Source organism: Periplaneta americana, chromosome 14 (genome assembly GCF_040183065.1).
Source record: "Periplaneta americana isolate PAMFEO1 chromosome 14, P.americana_PAMFEO1_priV1, whole genome shotgun sequence".
Lineage (NCBI taxonomy): Eukaryota > Metazoa > Arthropoda > Insecta > Blattodea > Blattidae > Periplaneta > Periplaneta americana.
Window position 1 is genome coordinate 68,929,545 of NC_091130.1, and position 25,847 is coordinate 68,955,391.

General features: G+C 35.7%; 1 protein-coding gene across 1 annotated transcript in view; it reads right to left on the bottom strand.

Annotated features, from left to right (window-relative positions):
* Nucleotides 1-8,229: 8,229 nt before the first annotated feature.
* The window catches only part of LOC138713410 (U3 small nucleolar RNA-associated protein 6 homolog), a 51,636-nt gene continuing 34,018 nt past the window's right edge, over nucleotides 8,230-25,847 (bottom strand). Inside the window, exons 7-11 of the mRNA XM_069845492.1 lie at nucleotides 24,074-24,244; nucleotides 19,889-20,084; nucleotides 16,203-16,545; nucleotides 14,274-14,444; nucleotides 8,230-8,607 (exon numbers count right to left, since the gene is read on the bottom strand). Coding sequence (XP_069701593.1) covers nucleotides 8,438-8,607; nucleotides 14,274-14,444; nucleotides 16,203-16,545; nucleotides 19,889-20,084; nucleotides 24,074-24,244 — 1,051 coding nt within the window. The 3' untranslated portion in view covers nucleotides 8,230-8,437. The remainder of the gene's footprint in view (nucleotides 8,608-14,273; nucleotides 14,445-16,202; nucleotides 16,546-19,888; nucleotides 20,085-24,073; nucleotides 24,245-25,847) is intronic.

Genomic DNA, 25,847 nt, shown 5'->3' on the forward strand with positions numbered 1-25,847 from the left:
TCCACGAAATTTCAAATAATAAAAGATGGGAGTGTCTCAAGGTGCAACAAAATATAATTCCTGAATATCAAGAAAAAGTTCAGTTGTAGCCTTTTGATTACTCACACGGCATGACTGTTAAAACACATGAACAAAACTGAAATTATTTCTTCACTGCTTTGTCCATTGTGCAGTCTTCAGGAAGAAATATTTTTAGCAATATCCAGCTCTTTCTTCTAACAACCAAACATTCTGATAGGAGCAGATAAAAAAGCTATTTTTTTTCTTCCACCATGTTAATAATGTCAAAATAAGTACTTATACAAATTTTGGCCACTCGACCACAATTATGAGGCTGTCCAGAAAGTGATTTTCTCTAGGGCCATTTACAGAAATAAAAGCACGATTGCATGGAAAGATACAGAAATTGTCAACATATCCCACCCCCCACTGGAATTGAGACATTTGTCATATCGTTGGATCAATTTTTGTAACCTTGTGCCATAGAAGTCAGCCACCTGGTATCGGAACCAGCATTTGACAGCCATCTGCACCTCTCTGGTGATCCCATGATATAACAAATGTCTCAATGCCGGTGGGGAATACATTTAAAAATAGTTCAACAATTGCTGTGTCTGTTCCAATAAATGTTTCAAATGAAATTGTGTTTTCTTTCTGTTAACAGTCCCTGGTGAACTTATTTTTTATGACCCTCATAATTGCGGTTGAATGGCCAAAATTTGTATAAGCACTACTTTTGACATTATTATTACCATGGTGAAAGAAAAAAATTTAACTTTTTTATCTGCTCCCATCAGAAAGTTTGCTTGTACGCCCACTGTGTGTGAGAAATATTGGAGAGCAAGAGAGTTAATGGCTTTATTACCAAAAACTCAGCATTAGTTAATAACAACATTTGTAGTTATCCTAATAAATTCCCCCTACCAACCTCCCTTTTTCATTTTATGACTATCAAATCTAACCTTTGACATATTTTCTTCATAAACCATATAATTAAAAACATCTAATTTAAACCTCTTCTCCTCAATAAGCTACATTTTTTTTTTTTTCAATGATGAGTACTTGACTTTTTGTGTCATTCACCCCAGTTCCCACGAACACATCATATTTGCAAGACTCTTTGCTGCAAAGCGTTGCTGTTGGTACACCAGGGGAGATAGTCTCCTGAACACCAGTGTGATGACTGTGATGATTAATGGAGCAATGGTGGAATGTTGATAGGTGAAATGGGTGTACCCCGTGAAAATCTAACACCTAACACTGTTTTTGTCCACCACGAATTCCACATAAACCCATGGGGATTCAAACCCAGGTTACCAGCATGGTAACTCTCTTAGCTGCTATGCTAACAGTGCGCCTATAAGCTACAATTAATTCCTTCTCTTTTCAAATCAGTATAACTTTAAGTTTGGCAACTAATCATGGTCCACAAAGATTGCATAAATTCTTTGATACCAGTAAAGCTGTTTCTAAATTCAGGTATCTCATATGTGAGAAAATGTATGATTTATTGTAAAAACCGGTGAAAGCCTTGTATAAAATTCAACATCCATACTATTCAGGTTCTTGTGAGCAGTCAAATCAGCTAAACATACAGAAGTTGCTGGTTTAGTATTTAAGAAGACTCAAATTCTACACTGCTGGCCCTTCAAAGTCCTCCATGATGTTTCTGCATATCTCGGTAAATGTTAAAATATAAACGCACACAGAGATTATACGACTACAGTATGTGTAATTGAATGACCCCTCACCTGACGTACCATTTAGTCATATAAATGTTCAGTACTTACCAAATAATTGAATCCTATGTAACTTTAATGCATATACTTTATACTTCAGTTAGTAAGCACAATAAAAGCGTATGTACACATGTTCGTAATGAAATGATGTGGATCTCAGAACCATTTGGAACTAGAGAGGAAAGATGCATATGTTAAAAACTGAAATAAAAACAATGGATCCGTTAATATTATGTCCCATATGAAATCAATTTTTTTAGAGAATCTAACCAAGACCAAGAGTAGAATTGGATACATTCCAAATATTAAGCTGTAAAAAAACATCCAACTTAAATGTTACATGAAATACAAATGATATGTTTCTACTAATGAATGTATATTGTGGTTGCAGAAGTGCTATTACTTCTCCATATGAACACCAAGCTCCATACCATTACTAAATGATTGTAATCTTCACCCTTTAAAACATTCAAGTTTCAATATCCATGAAACATTTGTATGTATTAGTTTTCTTCCTATTTTTTTTAAGATATATGTCAATATTTGTTGTTGTATAGATAACTTAATTATATGTATTTTGTAAAATGATCTCTAATATATGTAAAAAAAAAGAAAAAACAACTTCCTTATAAATAAATGTGTTGTATATTCATGTAATTCATATATACATCCCACTTGATAATGAATCACATATAAAAGATGAGTTATTGATAGTTCTAATATTACGATAGTACAGTTGATACCAAATCATACATAAAAATGAGCTATTCATAGTTCTAATATTACAACAGTTCAGTATTCTGACAGTTTTATATAATAATCCGAGGCACGACAGCCCATGAAGGACCATGACCAACCAGCCGGCTGCTGGCCTCACGTTCACATGCTGAAGGAGAAGTGGACGATCATCCAATCAAAATGGAGGTATGGTGTGGTTAGCACAATGATTCCCACAGCTGTTATGGCTGGCTTTCGTAACCGGATCTCGCTACCTATGTTGGTTTTATATACACTGTGGAAATTAAAGTACCTAGATACTGGACATAATTATTCAACATGGAAAATCATTCTCAAATACTCTCTTCCCTCTTCATTTTAGGAAAACATATTTAACTAAGAATTTAAAAAATGACTCAAAATATAATAACAAATTAATTTCTTATCTGCTATTAGAAAAAATAGCAATGTTACTACTTTTATTAATTTTTATATCAGTAATAAATTGGTTCATTGCTGTATTGCTCCACGAGACATGATCAAGGGCCCCGCAAGTTACTCCAGGGAATAATGGAGAAAGAAAGTAAGAAACCCAGTTTAATAATTCGAAAAAATATGATACATTATCTGCTCTAAACTAGTGCACAGAATTACGAAGGTTGATCCCTATGCTGTAGTCCTGACCCACTTATACAGTGAGGTTAGTTGGGGACGCTCGGGTTTTCTTCCAGAGCCGACTATCAATGTGTTGGTTACCATGAGGAACACACGCACATCTCCAGCACTTTTAGGCCTATAATCCTACTGTTCCAATGCTTAAAACTTACAGTACTTACCAAGCTCACATTCGTTGCTCAAAATGTCCTCCATTTATTGCAACACACATTTGCCATCTTTTTATGAAATTAGCAGTCACTCTGTGGGCCTTATTTAAGTAATTTTGTCGCTACATGAATGGAATCTTATTCCAGTCTCCTGTGCTAAACATCTGAGGGATTTTTGAGGGGCATGTTCCAATCTTTCACCAATCTCGTCTAATTTCTCTTCAGACAGAACACAGCATTCTCTTTTCTTTTTCATTTACTAAACCTGTCTGCAAGAACTTTTTATAAAGTCTTCTTATTGTATTGGCAGCTCGAACAGATCTCTCTGAAAACTTTTCCCGAAATTTGCATCTTATCACCACACAAGATTTTCGTTTCTGTATGTATTGTATAGATAAATATGTTCACGTAATGAATAAGTCATTACAACAGTAGTCTACATGGAGCACTCATTGCTTGTGCTCAACGAGAATGTGGACACACTATTCCCAGTGATGATGCCAACTCTTGGCAGAGAATGGCTCCTGCAAAACCCAAGCATCCCCAACTAACCTCACTGTAGTTGAAAAAAAAATTAATCTTACCTCATTTTTCCACACAGTCCTCTAGCAGATTGATGCACTTCTCCCAGTGACGCGCTAACATTTCCACAGCTTCCTGGAAGAAGGGCTGTCCAACCTCTGCAAACCACTGGTTTACAGACTGCAACACTTCATTATTGGATGAAAATTTCTTCCCATTGCAGATGTTCTTTGAGTTTTGGAAATAGCCAGAAGTCGCTAGGTGCCAGATCTTGTGAATAGGGTGGATGGTCCAGCAATTCAAATTCTGCTGTTGAAATTGCAGCCATTGCAACTAAGAACTTGACTTAGAGCAATCTTGATAGAAAGAACCTTTTGCCTCAACTTGCCACAATATTCTCCTTGATAGCATTCTGCAATTTTTCATTTTAATTTTCATAATAATGGCCTGTTATTGTAGTTCCTTTCTGCAAATAGTCTGTCAAAATAACACCTGGGTATCCCAAAAAAACAGACAGCAAAACCTTGCCTGCTGATGGCTGCACCTTGAATTTTTAAGGATTGGTGAATCCTTATGTTTCCACTCCATACTTTGAATTTTGGTTTCAGAGTCATTGGTGAACCATGTCTCATTCATAGTCACATATGATTTAAAAAGTTTTTTTTTTTTTTTTTTGCTCTAAAATTAGTTAAATGCTGCTTGCAGAGCAATGTTCAGTCATTTTTGCAATGGCATTAACATTCGAGGCACCCACCTTGCAGTTATTATTTTCATGCCCAATTCGTTTACCAAAATATTGTGTACACTTTGATAATATGAGAAGTCTGTTTCCTCTACTATATCTCTGACGGTCGATCTTGCAGCATTAAATCATGCACTTTATTTATGTTTTCTGGTGTTCTGACAGTTTCCGCAGGGCCGCCATCATGTTCATCTTTAAATGATGTTCTTCCACACTTAAACATTTGATACCACCTTTTCACTATATCGTAAGATACATTAGATTCTCCCATGTACCGTTATATCTTGGTGAATTTGAGATGGAGACATTCCTTTCTTTTGCAGGTATTTAATCACAGCTCTTTGCTCGACAGTCTAATTTCTCTAATGACACAGCACTTTCGGCCAATCGAACGCCTGCTATGAGCCAACATCGACATATACAAGCTTGCAACTTGGCATGCAGCCATAACACATTTCAATCATTTGTGTGCCACAAAATAGAAATTTTATTTCAACTAGAAATAGATCAGGGCTACAGAATTGGGATCAATTCTCGTACTTTGCCACATCTCCAGATTAAAAATATCAAGTTAAAGTGTTGAAGTAGACAAGCAGGTATATTTGGAAGCTAATCTCCACATCGCCCACATGTTCAAATTAATCCCGAGTCAAAACATTGTATAAACACGAAATAACAAAATATAACAAATGAATAATTATTACCTTATCTCTGTACAAATAAAAAACTTTCTTTCAAAAATAAAAGGAGAAGCAATGCTTTCACCACATTCATGGATGTTATACCCCTGATACATACATACATAAAATGAAGAGCACTGAACTTTCGACTCTCTAAGATTCTCTGTGATGACACAGGAAGCATCCACTGTATTTTGCTCTCCCACACAGAAGTCAGATGGTTGTTCCATGGCAAGGATCAGTTCGACTATTCAAACTGAGGGCCAAAGCAAGTGCTTTCTTTGCAGATCACTGATTTTATTTGCAAGATTCTATGAATGACAAACTTCATGTCCAAACTCGTGACTGACAATGAGACTTGTTCCAACACGTCACAGACAGGATCCAGAAGGCTTCATGTCCAAACTTGTGACTTGTAAAATCACCCTATATCGAATATAATCAGAATGTTTATATATTCAAAAGACATAATACTTAATAGTTTTCTGTGCACTCCTAATGTTGTTTGCTTCCTACTACTTCCCTGTCGTTCAAACTCTGTATGAGAATACAGTAAGAATTTGTAATATCTCTTTGTAATTGCTACCAATCAAGCAAGGTGGCTCAGTAGTAAAACACAGGACTGAGCGATCCCAGGGCCAACCAATCTGATAAACAGAGAGGACAGGGAAGAGGGAGGGAAAGGAATTAGATATGGTCCAAGAAGAAAAAATTCATCATGGCTTACAAGAAATGCACACGATAAAATTTCAAATCTTTTTCTTCTGTCTACACTTCATGGTATAGGCAAATTGCCTGTTCCATCACCTACAACTGGACAGATCTAAAATTTCAAATAAATAAGTTTAATTAATAAAAAGGTTTACTTACGTCACATGCATACATGTTCAATTATAGAAAAGTATACATTGTAATATACACATTTCATCCCGCACACAAATAAAAATTAGGCAACTGGAAAGATAGGAATATTTTGCATTAGTTGTTCGAGATTATTTAGGGTTGGAAATTTATTCAAGAAAACTGAAAATTAGAATTTATAAAAGAGTTATATTACCAGTTGTTCTGTATGGTTGTTTTGAATCTCACTTTGAGAGAGGAACAAAGGTTACGGGTGTTTGAGAATAAAGTGCTTAGAAAAATATTTGGGGCTAAGAGGGATGAAGTTACAGGAGAATGGAGAAAGTTACACAACACAGAACTGCACATGTCTTCTTCACCCGACAAAATTAGGGACATTATATCCAGACATTTGAGATTGGCAGGACATGTAGCACATATGGGTGAATCCAAAAATGTGTACTGAGTGTCAGCTGGGATACATGAGGGAAAAAGACCTTCGGGAAGACTGAGACATTGATGGGAGGATAATGTTACAATGAATTTCAGGGAGTTGGGATATGACGGTAGAGACTGGATTAATCTTGCTCAGGATAGGGACCGATGACGGGTTTATGTGACAATGGTAATGAACATCCTTGTTCTCTAAAAGCCATTTGTCAGTAGGTTATTCAAAAGAAGAGGAATTAAATATTATACAATCAACATATCATTATACTTTATTACACAAATGTTCAAATACATTTTAAATACTGTATATAGAGATGAGTATTCACTTTGGAATTTTATTCATAATAGACAATTATCAATGAAGTCATATGTGCACATTAAAAGCAAATATCAGTGCATTTTCTGCTTAGTTTACGAAAACAGAAGAAAATACCCTTACAAATACGACATAAAAATAATATAGATTATTATAATTAACAGTCAAAATGAATATAATTGAGGCGTTCTCTGGAACAAGAACTTAACTACGAAAACTTTAATTGAAGATACAAAGCATCAAACATTTTAGATCTGGTATAACAACGAAGTGCAGACTGACTTCAAATGTTTCTGGAGAGTACCTGTGTTTGTTGAAGGGAAATAATATTTTGTCTGGAGGGAGATGTATTATTAACAGGTGTCTATCGAAAATGTGAAAGAAATATTGGTTACTTTTTTAATTACCACATCCACGCTTCTTTCTTGAGTTCTCTCATCTTTAGTTCAATGGACTTAACTCTTCAGCTTTTTCTTCCAATAATAGTTGTTGCAACTACAGCTGTTTCAGCTCCCACCTTAGCCAAGATTAAATAAGTGGAACAGAACAATATGCGTAATTTTATTACCCACAATCATTTGAGTCTTAAAATTCGTTATTTTCGTTACCAATTGCTTAAATTGGTTACTTTCATTGCTTTTGTTACCAGTAGACATCCTGATTGAGGATTCAATATATGCTGGAAATTTATTTCAGGGAATGCCTCAATTTCTAAACAAATTGAGCAATCAAGATAAACCAAGCGGCTATGTATATGTGAAAAAGAGGATTTAGTTATTCCATGCCAAAACAAATCCTAAGATGCAACAATTGAACTTTGAAAAATAAACATAATTCCATTTGGCTTGTTTATTACACACATTCCCCAAGTTTGAGAAAATGCTTTCAAATCTTAAACAAGAATTGGGTTGATGCAATATTGTTATGAATGAGGTAGAAACTTCACAGCCAGATTAAGGTGATTTCGTACAAAAAGCATCTGAGACATCATCCTTGTACCTTTTTCCTTATTGTGCGTTAATTAAGAAGTCTGAAGGAACATGATGAATTGAAATTGGTAAGACCAAGAATTAATAATATTCAGATTGTAGAAGGTTTTCATGAAAGCCAAAACCTAACTAGAGAAAACCCATTATTAGTCAGCAGTGCTAGTGTGTAACACTTGTAAATGCCATGCAGCACTCTTTGGAAAATTTTACGCAAACTTCTGAAAATGTATCTTTATAAAATGCAAATAATGTTTGGATTGAAGAAAGCTGATTATGGAAATAGATGCAACTTCTCATTACGTGTATTAGCTCATACACAAATTAAACAGAAATGGTTATGTCGAATACTGTGGGCAGATGAGACCCATTTTACTCTCAATGGTGGTCAAATATAGACAATAACAATCCACGTGCACAGACTAAATCCCATTCTTAGCACATTCTAAATAGCCGCTTAGTTCGTCCTGATTGTTTAGTTTGTTTGGCAGCTACATTAATTTCAGCTATGTTAGTTACTTTATGATATAGTTACTTTATAATAATCTTGTACATACCATCTAAGAAAATATGTTTTATTATAGATTCTCGAAGAGAAAACTTGGTTATCTCGCAGATCATTTATGGCTGCTCTTGTAGCATTGTCATGCCAGTCTTCACCAAGCTAAATTCACTTATGAAAGTGTCGGTGAATTCAGGATCCAAATTTTTCACTGCTCGCATGTATATGTCAGTTACTTTCTGTGCATCACCTTTCTTTTGTTCAAATTTGACATATTCCATCCAAACTTCTGCAAAAAAAAAAAAATATAATAAACAAAAAAAAATAAGAACAAAAAATATAATAAAATAATCATGAAATTAAGCAATAAAGGGATGGCTGAAAAACAGGGCTCCAGAGTTGCACACAAACTTCTGACTCTGACACCGATTATTCTTTCACAAGTTCAATATGTATAGAAAGAATGAAGAATACAAGTAACAAAACTCCTCCAGCATTAGTGACCATATACAGTACAGCAAGTCCTACAGTCTATACAAAACTAGAAAGGTATTGACAGTTCACCAGTTTCAAAGCGTCACCATGGTAACTGCTCAAACTAGCCAATCACAGACCATGACAACAGGCCGACGTTGCCGACTGTTTCACAGCGAGCATGTGGTAGCCAGTTGCTTTGTTCGGAAATGTTGAATCTTTGTTAGTGCGTTACAGCAAGTATTGGTGTTCTGTCGTGGCTACTGTTTTCGTAGATATTTTGTTGTTGATGAAGGCAGAATTAGTTTGAGTTTAATTTTAAATTTAATTTAGTTGTGAGTGTATTTGAATGGGTTATTTATGAAAGGGCCTAAGTCGCTAATTTTGTGAAAATGAGTTTGTAATGTAATAACTGCTCTTTGGGTGTAGATACATCGATTTAGATATGAAGAGGGCTAAGTTTCACACTCAAATGCTTAGTAGAATTTGTGATACAATTTTTATTTCAGCCTTAATATCAAAATTTCGGCTTGTAAGCAGTTTTTCTTAAATACCTAACAATTTAGTATTCAAGACTTAGGCCCTTTCATAAATAACCCATTCATTTGTAACGCGATTTTTAGTATTATGTGTTTCACTTACACAATGTCTTTGTCTCAGCTGCTTAGTTCCGACATGGCAGACAGGCGGCACAAAGAGCCACACTGCACTACCACACAACTTCACGTCGCTCCCTTCCCGCGTGTACAAGAGTGAACTGTCAATACCTTTCTAGTTTTGTATAGATTGTAGTGGCCATAATGCAATTGTGTGCAAGAGATAGCTATTTCCTCACCAACCCTCTAACAGTGCCAATGAACTCAGCCTATCTTTCACTAGCTTCAGGGCTGTCACAAAACCTGGCATTCTTGTCACTGAATCTTTCGTGCTTCTTCAGTGGCGAAGCTCTTAAGAGGCTTTTGAGGCTTAGCCTATCCAAAAAATTTGAGTTATTATATCTACAATGTGTTCCATAATGTCTGACAAGCAAAGTAAACATTGGCAGCAGAGGAAGGGAGAAAGATAATTGCTACTCAACCAATGGCAGAGGTCACATCCCTCTTCAAGTTGGGTGGCATGAAGTGTTCTATCTCTCCCCAAATTCAAGATAAATCTTAAATGTAACCTCTGCCATTGGTAGAGTAGCAATTATCTTTCTCCCTTCCTGCTGTCAATGTTTACTTTACTTGTCAAACATTATGGAATGCAGTATAGTAACAGCACAGTCTAGTGTATAGTCACGAAGCTCAATATGTATTAAATATGCATCCATAGATAGCTGCTAACCACTAGGATTGCTAATATCGCCTCATTACAGACAATGCTAAATAGTACCGGCACTGTCTATTGTTCCTAGCACCCTCACAACTCAAGCTTAGTGACTGTATATACTATGGTATCAGTATAAGTCCATAATAACGATGTATTATAACACTTGGTTCCACTCCAATTCTTCAATCTATTAAACTCACTGTTGGCAGTCATTCCAGGATGCAAAGTTCAGTGCGAGAAACTTGTGGCAGAAGCCTCTTAGCGACATTCTTATAGTGATCAAATGAAATTCGATCTCCCAACTGTTCCCACTCATCACTATCTTCATACTCATCAACATCACAATCACATGCTGTATTTTCATCTTTTTTACATTTTCATGGCAAATCTAGTTTCGGCCAAAATTGATTTAGAATGTATAAATGACATTTTGTATGTATCTCATGGGGGTTTAAAATATGACTGTGTAAGTGTAAAAAATAAACGAAAAATGTACATCCGAAATAAATTATTGGAAAGTATAGGAATTTTACCAGGATCTCAGAAAAACCGAATATGTGAAAAACGCGTAAGTGCAAAATATATACTATAGGCCTATTTTATTAAATGTACAATGTTATACCAAGAGTGTAGATAAATTTAATACAAACTAACTGTAAGCTATGTACCATACTCCATTCGAAAAACTATATTGTTTAAGACAAAATCTAGGCTATATATTGTAAGCCTTTTAATATACAGTGTGATTCTCTCGTTAGGAACCCAAACATTTCGCAAGAGCTATTTAATTTTTATATGGTTCCCCATATGCAAGAAGCTTTGTCTATCAAAGCAGGAACATCAGAGCCCTCAATGAGGTGGACAGTACCTGTGGCCTCAAGATGAAACCACCAGGTGAGCAGATCACAGCCCTCAATGAAATGGACAGTACCTATGACATCAAGACGAAACTGGCATTTGACTCAGTGTAGAGTGATAGCATGTACCACAAACATGTACTCAGTTGAACAGGATGTTTGATCATACAGTGCAGGATGTGAAGGATCGATTATTGGCATCTCCAAGAAAATCCTCAAGATTTCTGCAAGAAACTGGTATTCCTTACTCCACATGTCAGAGAGTTGGGGGGGGGGGGGGAAAGGAAAATGCACCCATATCGTGTGTCCATAGACCAAGAAGTGTTTCCAATGGATTGGAAAACGTGTACAATAATATAATTCTAACTTTTAGTTGGGGAACATCCAGGGATTTTGCACATTACATGGTTTATGGATGAAACCTTGTTTCATCTGAGTGATTACATAAACTCGCAAAACGCGTGTTTATGGATAGAAAATCTCCATGAAAGCCATACGAAGCCTTTCCATTCAGAGAAAATTGAGGTGTAGTATGCCATATCCTGCAGACAAATTATCGGACCCATATTCTTCAATCAAAATGTTACCATGGAGGTATAGTTGAACATATTCAATGACTTTATGAATCAGTTAACGCATGCCGAATTAAGAGAAGGTTACTTTCAACAAGACAGTGCAACGTGTCACACTTTTAATGCAACCATGAGGATAACTGAAAGCTCTGATCACACACATCAGATTGGCCATAAGTCTTGATCACATATATCAGATTGATCATTCCCATTTCTTTTGCAGTCACTAGATGGCAACATAGTGAAACTGATAAAAGTTGCTGCCTTGAAAGTCCATTAGGCTGATCAATCTGTTATATATGATCAGGGTTGGAAGTTAGTTCGGTGACATTAATTTCAAAATATCTATGGCTGCCAAGATCATCAGACTTGATGCCACCTGATTTCTTCTTGTGGGGTTCATTGAAAAGACGTGTATATAGCAACAAATTGCAAGTAATAAACGCCCTCACATATGTAATACGATGTAATGTTACGTCATTATTGATGTTTCATTAGCATGTGTCTTTGCAAATTTTCAGACTTTCATACAAAAGTGGTTGATCTTGAAGGGGGCTATTTTCAGCACACACTCTAGGCAGATCTTATTTTGCAATATAGAACATAAATACATGTCAATTTTCATACAGATCCATACAAAACTTAAAAAGTTACTGCAGATTGTTTGGGTTTCCTAACAAGAGAATCGCCCTGTACAAATAAAATCTGCATCTTTTTGGCTTGTCTCTTCTTTTAATACAGGTAGATTTATTTTCCACTTATGGCCCATAGTCTGTGCAGTATGCATTTATTTGTCTCTTCTTGACTCTGCTCAGCATATTATTGAAAGTTACCTGTAATCTGCAGGACAGCCTTATGTGTTACCGATGGTATAATGGTAATGATAGCATAAAATATTTCATCAATGAGTTGATCGTCAGGAGCCTTAATGTATTGTTGGGTAAGTCTAGTGATGGTTGTTGTAGGATAGAGTGGAAATCTGTTCTTAAAGTACTGGAGACAAAGTTAAAGAACATTATTCTCAAAACATGTGGCTCAATGCATCACTGAATCTCTTCGCAAGCACTGTTATTGGCAAAATTACTATTAACAAAGGCGTTCATTAAAAAAATTATATCCAGATTGGGAGTGGAGTCTTTATTCTTTTACTAACTCCAAATTCAAACCACCCAAAACTGCTTCCAACACAAGACTTCACAGTCTTACTGAAAAAGATTGTTTTTAAAACTAGGTAGGATGAAAAAGCACTGTTGCAGTTATTGATTAATTATATATATATTAATACTAATTATTAAATGTATCTGTTAAATAACGAATTGCAGTATCTTTTGCAAAATCTTGAATGTTTAAGTTGTCAATAATATTTCTGTACTATATACTATAAGACGTTAAAAGAATTTGCAATAGATTTGGGATCCTGTACTTTATAACCTAATCGATACTTCTCTATAATATCGAAATTTAAATGATACAAGAATCAGATGAAAAAATAACAGAAAGTGCAGAATTTAATTATGGAAAACATATAGCTTTATACATAGGTCGTTCGAAAATCTGTGCCAACTCTTCTAGTATTCAGCTTCCCTAGCGGTGACTAATGTAAGCTGGTAGTATGAGATGGTGTGGTGCTTGATATGTTATTTGTAAGTTATAAGGTAATAGTCTCATTTGTGCTCTATATGCAGTGATTTAATAATACTTTAATAATACTTCAAGACCAAAAAATATAGTCAAGAGTAGAACCCACTCAAAGTTATGTTTATGATTATGAAGGTGTATTAATCACTCATTCTGTTCAAATTGGAATGCTTGCGCATGATGTATGTTACAGTCACTTTTTGCAACACCATTTATAATCAGCAATGCATTGGAAGCTCCGAAATCTCTTCAATACCCATCCCATTGTGTTACACAATGGTGCTTGTTGCCCTTTAACTCCTACCCTGTTCAACATCTACTTGGAGAATTCAGTGAAGTACTGTTTTCAGAACTTGGGAGAGGTGATAGTAGGAGGAAGAAGAATAAAGTACATAAGATTTGCTGGTATGGCGATGTTAGCAGAAGAGGAGATGATACTAAGGTATATGCTAATAGAGCTAAATGATAGCTATGAGCTATGGGATAACAATGGCAAAAGAAGCTTTTAATAGGAAAAGGACCATTTTCTGTGGACTTCTGGAAAATGAACTAAGGAACAGACTTGTGAGATTCTTGTGTGGAGTGTGACATTGTATGGGGCAGAAACATAGACATAACAATGAAGTAAAACACTGGCTAAGAAGAAACTGCATACTGAAGCATGCATTGGAAGGAATGGTGAAGAAGATATCAGATGCTAGACAGCATTAAGATATATGGAATATGTGGAGACAAAGAGGAAGGAGAAAAAAAGGGTTTGCAGTGAAGGACCTGCCCTTGGGCAGAAAACTATGAATGAATTAATGAATGTAGTAAGGAATGAAGAAATAATTTCGAGCATACAAAAAGAAATATATATATATATATATATATATATATATATATATCTCAAGAGAAGACAGAATTCATAAATCAGGGACATAATGGGTTAATGTAACCAACAAGAATAATAGGAAAATAATGAACATTCCATTTCGAAGAAATTTGAGCTACACTAAAAGGATACAGCATTTGATCCTAAAATACTTTTGGGAATGGGAACTAATAAGTAGAACCAGTCACAACCAACTGATATAAGCAGCAAGGTGATAAGCTGCACTTACCAGTATTAGTTTTCCCAAACTGGTCACAAGCCATTTCATGACATTTACGAACATACTTCAGCATGACATCTGGCTGAATACTTTCCAAAGAAGCCATCTTGGTATGCAATCCCAGGCATAATGGAGGCTGAATACTCAATTGGTCATACACTTTTCGTGCTGCAGCTATTCCTGTAACAAAAAATGACAGGGGATTCATCAAAACATTGCGTGAAATGTTTATGTTGTGTGTGATGATTGTTATTGTAATTATGGTTGGAACTGTAAAGATCCAGATTTGTATAATGTATAATACACGTCACTGTTTAACAGAAAAGGAATATGAAGCGATAGGTTGGGATCCATACAGACAAAACTAGATCGATTCAATAGAAAAGATCCAACGCAAGGCTGCAAAATATGTCAAAATGGGAAAGAGACATGGTGAAGAGATAGTAAAAGACTTAGGGTGGGAATTTCTCAAATCAAGGCGACGAAAAACCAGACTGACCCCATTGTTCAAGGCACAAATGGGTCACAAAGCATGGACCGACATCAATGCTAGAATAGTGACACCATCATACTTAGACAGGGCTGATCATATTAGGAAGTTTAACTGCAGAAAGTAAAAAAATGTTTTAAATTAAACATTGAATAGCATATCTTCAGTCAATTTAATACAGCAGTGAATTCTGATGATAAACAACTGAACGAATTTTAGGTTTATCTCATAAATTTGCTTAACTTTAATTCGAAAAAATGTAAATTTTCGTTTCTCAGAGCAATTTTAAATTGCAGAGAACCATGACAATGCTGTAAAAGGTTACTGCCTGGAGTCAACAAATACATACTGCTCACTGTACATTAGAGATATGGGGGGAAAGAACAAGAATTGTAATCATAAACTACTGTATTTAAAGACAACTCTGGAAATTTACTTTCTCTTTTGTAAGGTTACTGGTTAACTACTTTAAAAATTGAAGTAGGAGGCAAATATTTCTAATTGATTGAAGCAAAATACTGCTTGCAGCTTCACTCCACACTTTTAAACAGCAAAATTAAACAGCACACCATCTGTATTTATTTCTTAGGATCTTAAAAACAATCTACTGTGCATTGGATCACTGATTACAACATTGCATGATGGATCAATTCACGTGTTTAAAATTGCACACCTTTTTGGAAAACTATCCAAAACACAGCAAAATAGTATTTGATTTTTTTTTTTGTTGTTCTTTACTATGAAAATCTCCACCAAAATTGATGACATGATATATAGTTCACCTGGAATATTTATTCTTAATAAGAGAATGGAAGAAATTCAACAAACTGTGGCTTTATGTGGAAATTTATGTGTGCAAGACATTTTGTTGATGCAAGTGCTTGCAGAAGAAAAAGAATTAGCCCAATATTGTCGGTAATACTAAATCTCAAACGAGAAGCCATCATTTCACCATTATGTTAAGGTTTGCATTATCATCTGCTTATGAACAGCTGCTCTGCTTATTACAATAGCATATGGATCTCAATAATTCTGATTGGTTCTGCAATTAATTACACCAAAATAGCGTTAACAAATTACAAAGGGTGGAGTGCAAAAACTCTCTCTTTATTGTTATTTTATATTAATGTTATTAAGCCAAGTGAAGAATAATAAATTTTATGTATTACGTAATTCATTAACTTAACGAAAATAAAAAATAAAATTATCACATTGCATAATAAATTACGTCATTTCCAGTATGACTGACCTGTATACTATATCATATAGTTCTGGGGAAATCCTTACAGACAGATGGATGTATGAACAAACGGATAGAAGGCATATCGAAAATCACTTTTGAAATACACTTTTTGTACTTTGTATGAAGAAATGAAAAACAACTGATGACAAGAAAAACCTATACGTATGAAATTAAACTCAATGTGAGAAGAATTTTAGGAACGTACCTTTTGCCAAAGCCAACCACTCTATGTACATTGGCTTAAGTGGCATGGATATTTCAGGGCCTTGTACAATGCCATCCTTGAATAATTGCTCCACTTTATGTATATCTTTAGTTTGATAATAGTGAAGCATCATCTTCCACAGGTGCAAAGCTGCCTTCTCACTGTTGCCCAGTTTGGTGGTAGCATCCTTGAACACATCAAGAGCTTTCTTCTCATTATCTTTGGACAGATAGAAACACAATCGCACCTGCCAGAGTTCCACACTAGAAGGTATCCTTGCAGTAGCAGTTCGAAGCACACCTTGCAATTTTTTCAGTTTGCCCTGTGATTTCAACATTTCCACCTGAAACAAAATTATTAATATCGACAAATTGTTTTCTGAATCCGTAGAAAAAGATATTTGTAAAGAATAATGTAATGTACTGTGTGGTCAGAGGATGAGAGCCTTATCAGAAGCATTTCTTGCAATCAGTTTGTCATCAAATTACAGACGTACTAACTTCCATGCATCATCAAAAAAGATATCCCCTAATAAATTCCCATCTTCCGCATCGTAGATTTGGCTAATATGTTACATGCACTCTGTAATTGTCAAGGATGACATACGACAAGTTTAGTTCAGTATTTTGCCAATGCCGATGTTCATAGTATGACTCAATAATCACAATTTAATAACAATACAATATCACATCAGGAATAAAGCAATCAAATTCTGTAAAAAGATTTCATATTTCTCTTTTCTAGTCACTATGTAAATGTTCGTCTTTGTTAATGGTGGGTACCTGATAATACAAAGTCATGTATTCTTTTTTGTAGGGGGTAACTTATTGAAGCTGCAAATCACTTATCTGTTTTAATTAAATACTGTATTGTCTTAAAGATGAGATCAATATTGCATGAATATGATTTTGAAGATTAATGAAGAAATCGTAAAATGAGACCAGCACTCCCACAAAAATCTAATCCAAACATAAACTCACAACATTTTAAAATACGAGGGTAATCCAGGAAGTAACGACCATTTGACTTTAATTCAAAAAAATATTTTATTAACCAAAAACATGTCACAAATATGAATCTTACTTCATTTCTCCACATAATCACCTCTTGTTATTTAAGCATTTGTCATATCTGTCCACTAGCTTTAGAATTCCCGTGTTGTAGTCATCTGTCACCAGTCCTTTAAGCCAGTTGTTCACTGCATTCTTCAAGTCATCACTTCCAAAATGTTTCCTGCCCAGAAACTCTTTGAGCTTCATGAAAAGGTGAAAATCACTAGGAGCAAGATCTGGACTATAGAGTGGGTGATCAAAAAGTTCCCATCGAATTTGCTTCAGTAAACCTCTGGTTGCAACAGCAGTGTGAGGGCGGGCATTGTCGTGAAGAAGCACAATACTGTGGGAAAGCATTCCACTACTACAGCGAGCAATCCAAAATCGTAGGCGTGGAATGCTTTCCCACAGTACTGTGCTTCTTCATGACAGTGCACGCCTTCACACTGCTGCTGCAACCAGAGTTTTGCTGGAACAATTTCGATGAGAACTTTCTGATTACCCATCCTTTAGTCTGGACCTTGCTCCTAGTGATTTTCACATTTTCACAAAGCTCAAAGGGTTTCTGGGCGGGAAACGTTTTGCAAGTGATTACGAGTTGAAGAATGCAGTGAACAACTGGCTTAAAGCAGACCATTCCAAGTGGGCAGCCACCGAGATGCCCCGTGGCTGCCCTGGGTTTACATGAGCCGTGCCGAGCCCTGGAGAGAGACAGTGAATGAGTGGGAAAGAGATGGAATACTGATCGCTGAGAGAGAGGCTAGACCGCCTGGAATATTGTAATATCTATCTTTCAAAATTGTGTGACATTGAAGTCTTATCAGTTCTCTTTGGAATCTGACTGGAGCCTGCTCAAAATTTACAGAAAAGGGCGTCATAAAAATGTTCACCAAGTTCCTGCACGCGGCAAGAGATTGTTTTGTGGAGAGAAACCAATTTACTTGAATAACGTCACCAGGGAAGGACATATATCTCTGAAGTTGAAATCATGCACTCACTCCTTAACAAACATTCCAGCCATAAAAGGCCGGCTACTTTTGGCGATATTTAGGGCAACAATATAGCTTACATGGACAGCTCTTTCGGAACTTGGCTCACTCATTGTGCTGCGAAAGAAAGGCAAAAATGAATTTTTAATGATATTGTCACTATGCAAAAAATACATAGGCTACATAGTTAAACGGACAGAAAATCCTTTAACAGTTAAATGTTTTTATAATAATTCTCATACATTGGTGACAACTGTTCAAAATAAACTTACTATAACCATTAATTTAATTATATTGCCTTTAGAATACTTAGTTGAAATGATATTTACCTCGTTGTAAGAAGATTTCATTTCGGCCTTTATATTCGTTATTATTGCCTTACCCTCTTCGCCAATAATATGAGCATGGGTATTAGAATGTTTAACTTCAAAGTGACCCTTATGTTGTACGTTTTTGTCCGTACATTGATATGGAATATTAAACAATGAACATTGTTGCCATCAGATTAGACAAGATACAAGCCCTCCCAAGAGCGGTTAAATCCTGAACCGACTGTCGATGTACTGCTCTTAATTCTTATTCAAAACAGTTAAGCACAAACAATAGTAAACCATATGAACGAATGAAAGATGAAACGCATAATCCAGCAATACCTCAAGAATATAATCGAGCAGACGAGGGGAAGAGTATATGATCGCATGCATTCATACTCCACCACAGCCTCAGGGACAGAGAGGAGTGGGGGTCTGCCCTGGACAGACACAGGGCAGTGTCCGGGCAACCTAGCTCTCAAACACTGTGTTGGAATGGTCTGGCCTAAAGACCTGGCGGCAGGTGACTATAACACGGGAATTCTAAAGCTCATGGACAGGTATGACAAATGTTTAAATAATGGAGGTGATTATATGGAGAAATAAAGTAAGCCTCAAATTTGTAAATGTTGTTAATATAATATATATATTTTTTTAATTTATTAAAGCCAAATGGTTGTTACTTCCTGGATTACCCTCGTAGATAAGGTGCCTAGTATGAAAATGTTGTGCTCTAATCAATGTCAGGAGATGGCTTTGCAAAAGTTCTGATAGATTTAAGATGACTAATTCTACCCTTAAGGCTCCATGTCTATAAAGATTTATGCACTATCACACATTGTTGAACATGGTAATACAAACAATCCATTAATGTAAAATGTAAAGGCCACGTGACATCATAGACATGTATTCTTTGAACTTTCAGTATGCTGTTCATTAAAATATTTCGTTTCCCCATTGGTAACATCCTCTTGTAAGCTACTTCTTACTAATGAATAACTGTACTAGGTCAATAGCATTACATACCAGGTTCAAATCCAGGTGCATTCAAAGCAAATTCTTTAATGTACAAAGAGGGGCAATAAGAATATTTTTTCAGAGTATTTTCACATCCTTTTATCATCACTCCATTCTTCCATAATGAGCAACATTCATATCACCAATGCAAAAAGCAACAGAAAATACTACCACTAACTTCATAATTGCAGAAAAACAAATTCTGAGCTTAAGTGAAATAAATCTCTGAAATTGATCCTACCATCTACAATCGAGGAAGGCACTAGCTGTAATGTAATCCAGAAATGTTAACTGTTTGGTTTTTGGTTTTCACTCACCCAAAGGAGATAGTACTTCTCCTGCATGCAACCAGCTGCATGAGCAGTTTCAAATGCTACTCGAAGCAACTTCTGTTTAAAAACTGGCAATGAAGACTGGTCTTGATTCAGCTCTAGCAGAAACTCCAAATACAGTGACCACATTTTCTCTGTAGGCAGCTGCTTTGCCACAGCTACGTACACACCAACGCACATCCTGAATCATATTATATATACGTAACTATAAAGTAACAACACAGACACAATGTAGCAGATAGTCATATCTTTCTGGTGTCACAGTCAAAAAAGCAGGTAGTCTACCTTCCTGCAACCTACAGTGAAATACCGACATAAGGAATTCAAGGGGGTACACCTAAACTGAAACTGATTAAATTTGTCTGCAAGTTACAATCTCATGCGTCCAGTATTCATGCATAACAAATACCTACACCATACATAGATATATAGCAATCTCAATAAGAAATTATAATATTAATAATGCATATTGGATAACAGAATTACTCCTGGATATTGTACTGCTATCAAAATGAAACAAACAACGAAGTGAATAGTTTTAATTATGGTAACTGTTAGTTTACATCACTATATGTGCCACCATGCAAATTAGCCAATAACAAATGAAAAATTATGAAGTCATACTGCCACATTTAGCAACTAATTTACAACAGAATACAGACAAATGTTTTATTTTTGTTCACTGATACAACCAGAGTACCTAATATATCAACAAACTGTGTAGCATAATGTAGCGTAACAATGGTCTGCCCTCAAAAAAGAAAGAAAAAAAAATCCCTTCCTGACCAAATTTATGGCAATCTGTGTAGATTTAGGTATGTTGAGTTCGAATCTGTTAGCAAAATTTTTCCATCACCCATCAATTTAAGGGTTTAAAGTAATTTGGGCGTTCTCGTGCTTTAAAGACAAACTATATTTTCATAGTGAATATGGAACTTCTAAAATATGAAAACGTGGTTCCATATGAAACTTATCAATTACAAAATATGATCTTAAGCCTACTTTGTCGTCCTCTGTCTCTTGTATTGCTTAGATGATGTCTCTCACACCAGTGTCCAGCAGAAATCAGCCAAAAAAAAAAAAAAAAAATGATTTCATTTGCCACTGTATCTCTTCTCAGTTCATGAAATACCTTGATGTAATCTTTCTCCATGTTCGTCAGAGACAGCACCCATATTATCAGGAAAGAAATCCAAATTACTGTGCAGGAAATACTACTTTGAACACATATACTGCACCCCATGGCATGATATGAAAAAACTAACTCCTAACTACAATCTTCCTGTACTTTTATGATTTTGTGTAACCAAGAAAGTTCCTGCAAGTGTTTTCAAAGCAATCTCAGACTCCTTTTCCACTACACTGAATTTGAATCTAAACTTAGGATCTAGAAATGAGGATCATCAAATATGTCTTCTTTACCTTGACTTCACTGATGCATGGGAATTTTTGCTTGAGATAGGCAAATCCTTCACTATCTTTTCTCACTGCTTTCACGAATGGCTTTATTAAGAATAATTTTATATGAAATGGAGGCAAGAAGACTTTTGTGCGGTCAATTAAGTTGGGTTTGCCACTTCTCCACTGGAACTACTTGAGCTTGGAATGGCCATTCTTTTACATGATAGTATGTATCTCTCACATGGCTATCCCATTCACAAAGAAGACAATATTTTGCGTAACTTCCTTGCATCCAAGAACCACTCCCACTACTTTCAGATCAGCACATTAAGTTCCACTGATGTTTTTCATATTTTATTTTACTAAGCAATCTTTCAATGTTTTGATATATTTCTTTCATCTGTGCTGCTTAAGCAAGGGGCAGTGGATGATGTTTGTTTTCATTATACAGTAAAACTGCCTTGAGACTAACTTTCAGTGAGTCAATGAAGAGCCTGCTCTCTTCAGGAGTATAGTCAATCTGAATTTTCTCCATCAGGCTATGGATATCACTGCAGTAAATTAAATCCCCATTCACTGAAACATATTTAGCAATGCAAGACTATCCCTTCCTATGCCCAGTAGACTCCACTGTTGAAATCCCGATCCAAGTAACAGTGTCTTTGTTTTCGGAAGATTTTTTTATTTTGTTTGGTTATTTAACGACGCTGTATCAACTACTAGGTTATTTAGCGTTGATGAGATTGGTGATAGCGAGATGAGGCCGAGGATTCGCCATAGATTACCTTGCATTCACATTACGGTTGGGGAAAACCTCGGAAAAAACCCAACCAGGTAATCAGCCCAAGCGGGGATCGAACCCGCGCCCGAACGCAACTTCAGACCGGCAGGCAAGCGCCTTAACCGACTGAGCCACGCCGGTGGCTTTTTCGGAAGATCCAAGTCTCAAATTAAGTTATTTATCTCAGATTCAGTTATTAAATCTCTGATACCAGGCATTGAAAAATCTTCATCTTTTTAAGATGAACTTGATCCAGCTTCTGGTGAAATTTCTCGAGATTCTGGTCCTGATTGGATATCGTATTCTTGTGATGGTTCTGGCACAGGCATTGAGTCATCATGAGGGCAGATATCTGTGCAGAATGTAGATAAACTATTCTATGTTTTGATTTTCCAGAGAAACCACACTGATTTTCGTTAAACCAAAGTAGCAGTCAGTCACATATCACCATACCATAAGGATATCAAAAAGCATTGCTTTATGTGTAGCTTTCAACCAGCCAACAGTGTTCTCGAACACAAACTGCAAAAACATTATGGGGATCACACTTTATTTTGAATACCAACCTTACTCTGGAAGTAAAAATGGTATACTCTTCTTACTAGTTGTGATAGAGGCTTTCTTTGTACTTTTTAAGTCAGATCTCCACTGACAGCCCATAGAAGTCACTTTGTGGTAAAAGAAAAAGGCTTTCAAATTAATTTACACCTCACTGCAGACCTGTTAGGCGTTTCCAACAATAATTCTTGTCCGCACCCATATTTAAAAATATTATTTAAATATGAAAATAGCTTTACTAAGGAACATAAAAAATAAATATAACCTTCTAATGATGTTTCATAATAAGAAGTGTATAGTACACTGATCTAAACATTTACCTTAAATGTAACTCAAGTAAAAGTGTATATATTATATCGATTCAAATGTATTTTAAATATGAAGATAAAATATTCTCTCTCTCAAAAACTGTAGGTGATATGAGAATTTTATCATCATATCCGTACTTAGCATAGTTGAATTTATAACAAATTTTTTAAATTTTCAGCAGGAGAAAATTGATGCTGACCAGTGTAATCTTATTGCATACACAGAAATGTTGTTATATTGATAACTAATGTCATTCATAGCGAGATGATTTTTTTATTACACTACATTAAAATTTTCGTTAAACTTATAGTGGTATTCGTTAAACTGAAATAAACATAAAATATGTTCAGTTGGCAGGGAGCAGAAAATAATTTCGTTAAACAAGAAATTTCATTACTTCGGCATTTGTTACATATCATTGTATATATCTTCATAACAATAGGGACAGTCTTTGCCTTTATCACTAATTTAAATAGTCTCTGTATTGTACACTTCTGGAAACAAGAAGAGACTGATCCTGATGGTTAAATGTCTGGACCGGAAGTATAGAAAGACAAAACGAAGTTCCTTAAATATGTAGCTGGCTACTCTCACTTAGATTAAGAAAAAGAATGACGATATAAGAATGTAATTAAACATTGAAAATACTGTACATATCACAAAACAATGACAAAAGAATTGGAAGGATTATGTTCACAGAATGCCAGCTACACATGTCGGAAGAGCAGTTATGAATTATAATCCATAACAGAGATGGTCAGTCAGAAGGCCAATAAAAAGATGGCAAGATAAATTTTAGAGGGGGCAGAACAGACCAAATGCATAAGCCCTGAAGATATGCTGATAATGAAGAAATAGAAAGATAAGCCCTTTTTGTCATAATTTGTAGAAAAAAGCTTCAAACGAAAATAAAATGCCACAATAAAGAAACCATGGAGGTGACAAAATTTTGACAATAAATAAGTACGTCTTTGGAGTTGACAGCAAGCAACAGGGGAAAAATATTAAAAGAATATATAGCTTCGGCATTTGTTATGATACTGATTCACTTTTAACTGCATAATATTCTACAACACAACTTTCACAAGACTACCAAAAATTAAAAACTTAAATAGTCTCACCTGATTCTTTCTTTTAAGGTGATGGCCTTTTCCTCACCACTACCCAAACTAGCAGCACCTACACCATTCTCTCCTGATGCATCAAGATCTGCATAGGATAGTCCCTCCAATTCACGACGAGCCATTGTATCCCACGTCATTTCATCATTTGAGTAGGTGGTTAGCAGGTAACTGTAGAAAGAGACGATTTAGAAATGTACACTTGTGTAGATATAAGACTGCATGTGCTAGAGATCAATATAACAAAAGGAACGTACATAACAGAAAGGTAATGTTCTTCAAACAAGTCCTACATTATAAATAAGTAGGATTGAGTGATGCAGGATGATCAGTCTGTTTTGGAACATTTCAAAATGCAAATGGAGGAGAACACAACGGAAAAAGAAGAGAGGAAATTACTTGAATAAGTACTGTGTCTGGTCTTTGACCCTTTGTTCTTCTTTCTTACTTACTGCCTTTTAAGGAACCCGGAGGTTCATTGCCGCCCTCAGACAAGCCCGCCATTGGTCCCTTTCCTGAGCAAGATTAATCCAGTCCCTACCATCATATCCCACCTCCCTCAAGTCCATTTTAATATTATCTTCCCATCTACGTCTCGGCCTCCCCAAAGATCTTTTCCCCTCTGGCCTCCCAACTAACACTCTATATGCATTTCTGGATTCGCCCATATGTGCTACATGTCCTGCCCATCTCAAACGTCTGTTTGTTCTTCTACAGAACAAATTATTTCTTAAGAATTTACTTTGTTAAATTTGCTTACAAACCTTGCAGGAAGGGATAAAACAGGTTCAGGATCAATTCATAACTCTTCTTTGCTAGTGAATCCGCAATTTCCCTGTCTCTTTATCCTTTATGATCTAGTACTCTCACCAAATTAATTTTATTATCAAATGCTAAATTACTTAAAGTTTGCAAAAAGAACTCTAACTATTCTGGATCTCAAACCTGATGTAACTTGGCAACCAATTACTGCAATGTGTAAACCCATGGAGCAACACAGCAGTGAGACTCGTTGAATTTGTGTACTGTATAAGTGTTGCATTGTTGCATCCACAAAGACAGTGAGAAAATCAGTGGATCTGCATCAAGTTTTGGTTGCAACTTGGATATTCGTCTACAGAGTGTATTCAAATAATTAAGAAAACATCTTGTACAGATGATTTTTTCACCTTCCCAAAACATTGCATTTCCCAAGTCTTGCAGCCTTCATACTGCCCAGACGGAGATGAGTCAATGAGTGAAGTCTAGATCAAATTAAGGAAAACGCAATGAGGCAGCTTGAAGACAACCCTGAAGACTTCACAAATTGTTTTAAAATTTGAAAGGGGAGCTGGGATAAGTGTGAACCCCAAAGGGGAATACTTTCAAGGAGACTAAAGTGCCAGCACTCTAGGCTTGACACTTTCTAGAATGATCTAGTACACATAAACACATTCTATTCGAACTTTTATGTACCGTGTAACATTTTACTCATATCTAACTCGCTCAATGCACATTGCCACTATGAATCAGAACAGAATGACTTTGCAAGTTATGTCTTCAGAGGACGACAAATATTTGAACTGGGATGGAAGAAATATAAGTCTATACTGACTCTTACTCACCTCTGATTGAGGTTCTGGCTGATATGTACCTCTATTATCAGGCAGTACATCTCGCTTGACGATATGTGTCAGAGGAAGAACAATTGTTTGTATACATCTGAAGTCTGATTAGCATAATATGTAGCTAGTCAGCAATTTATGCAATGGAGGGGGAAAGAAATTGGCCACCC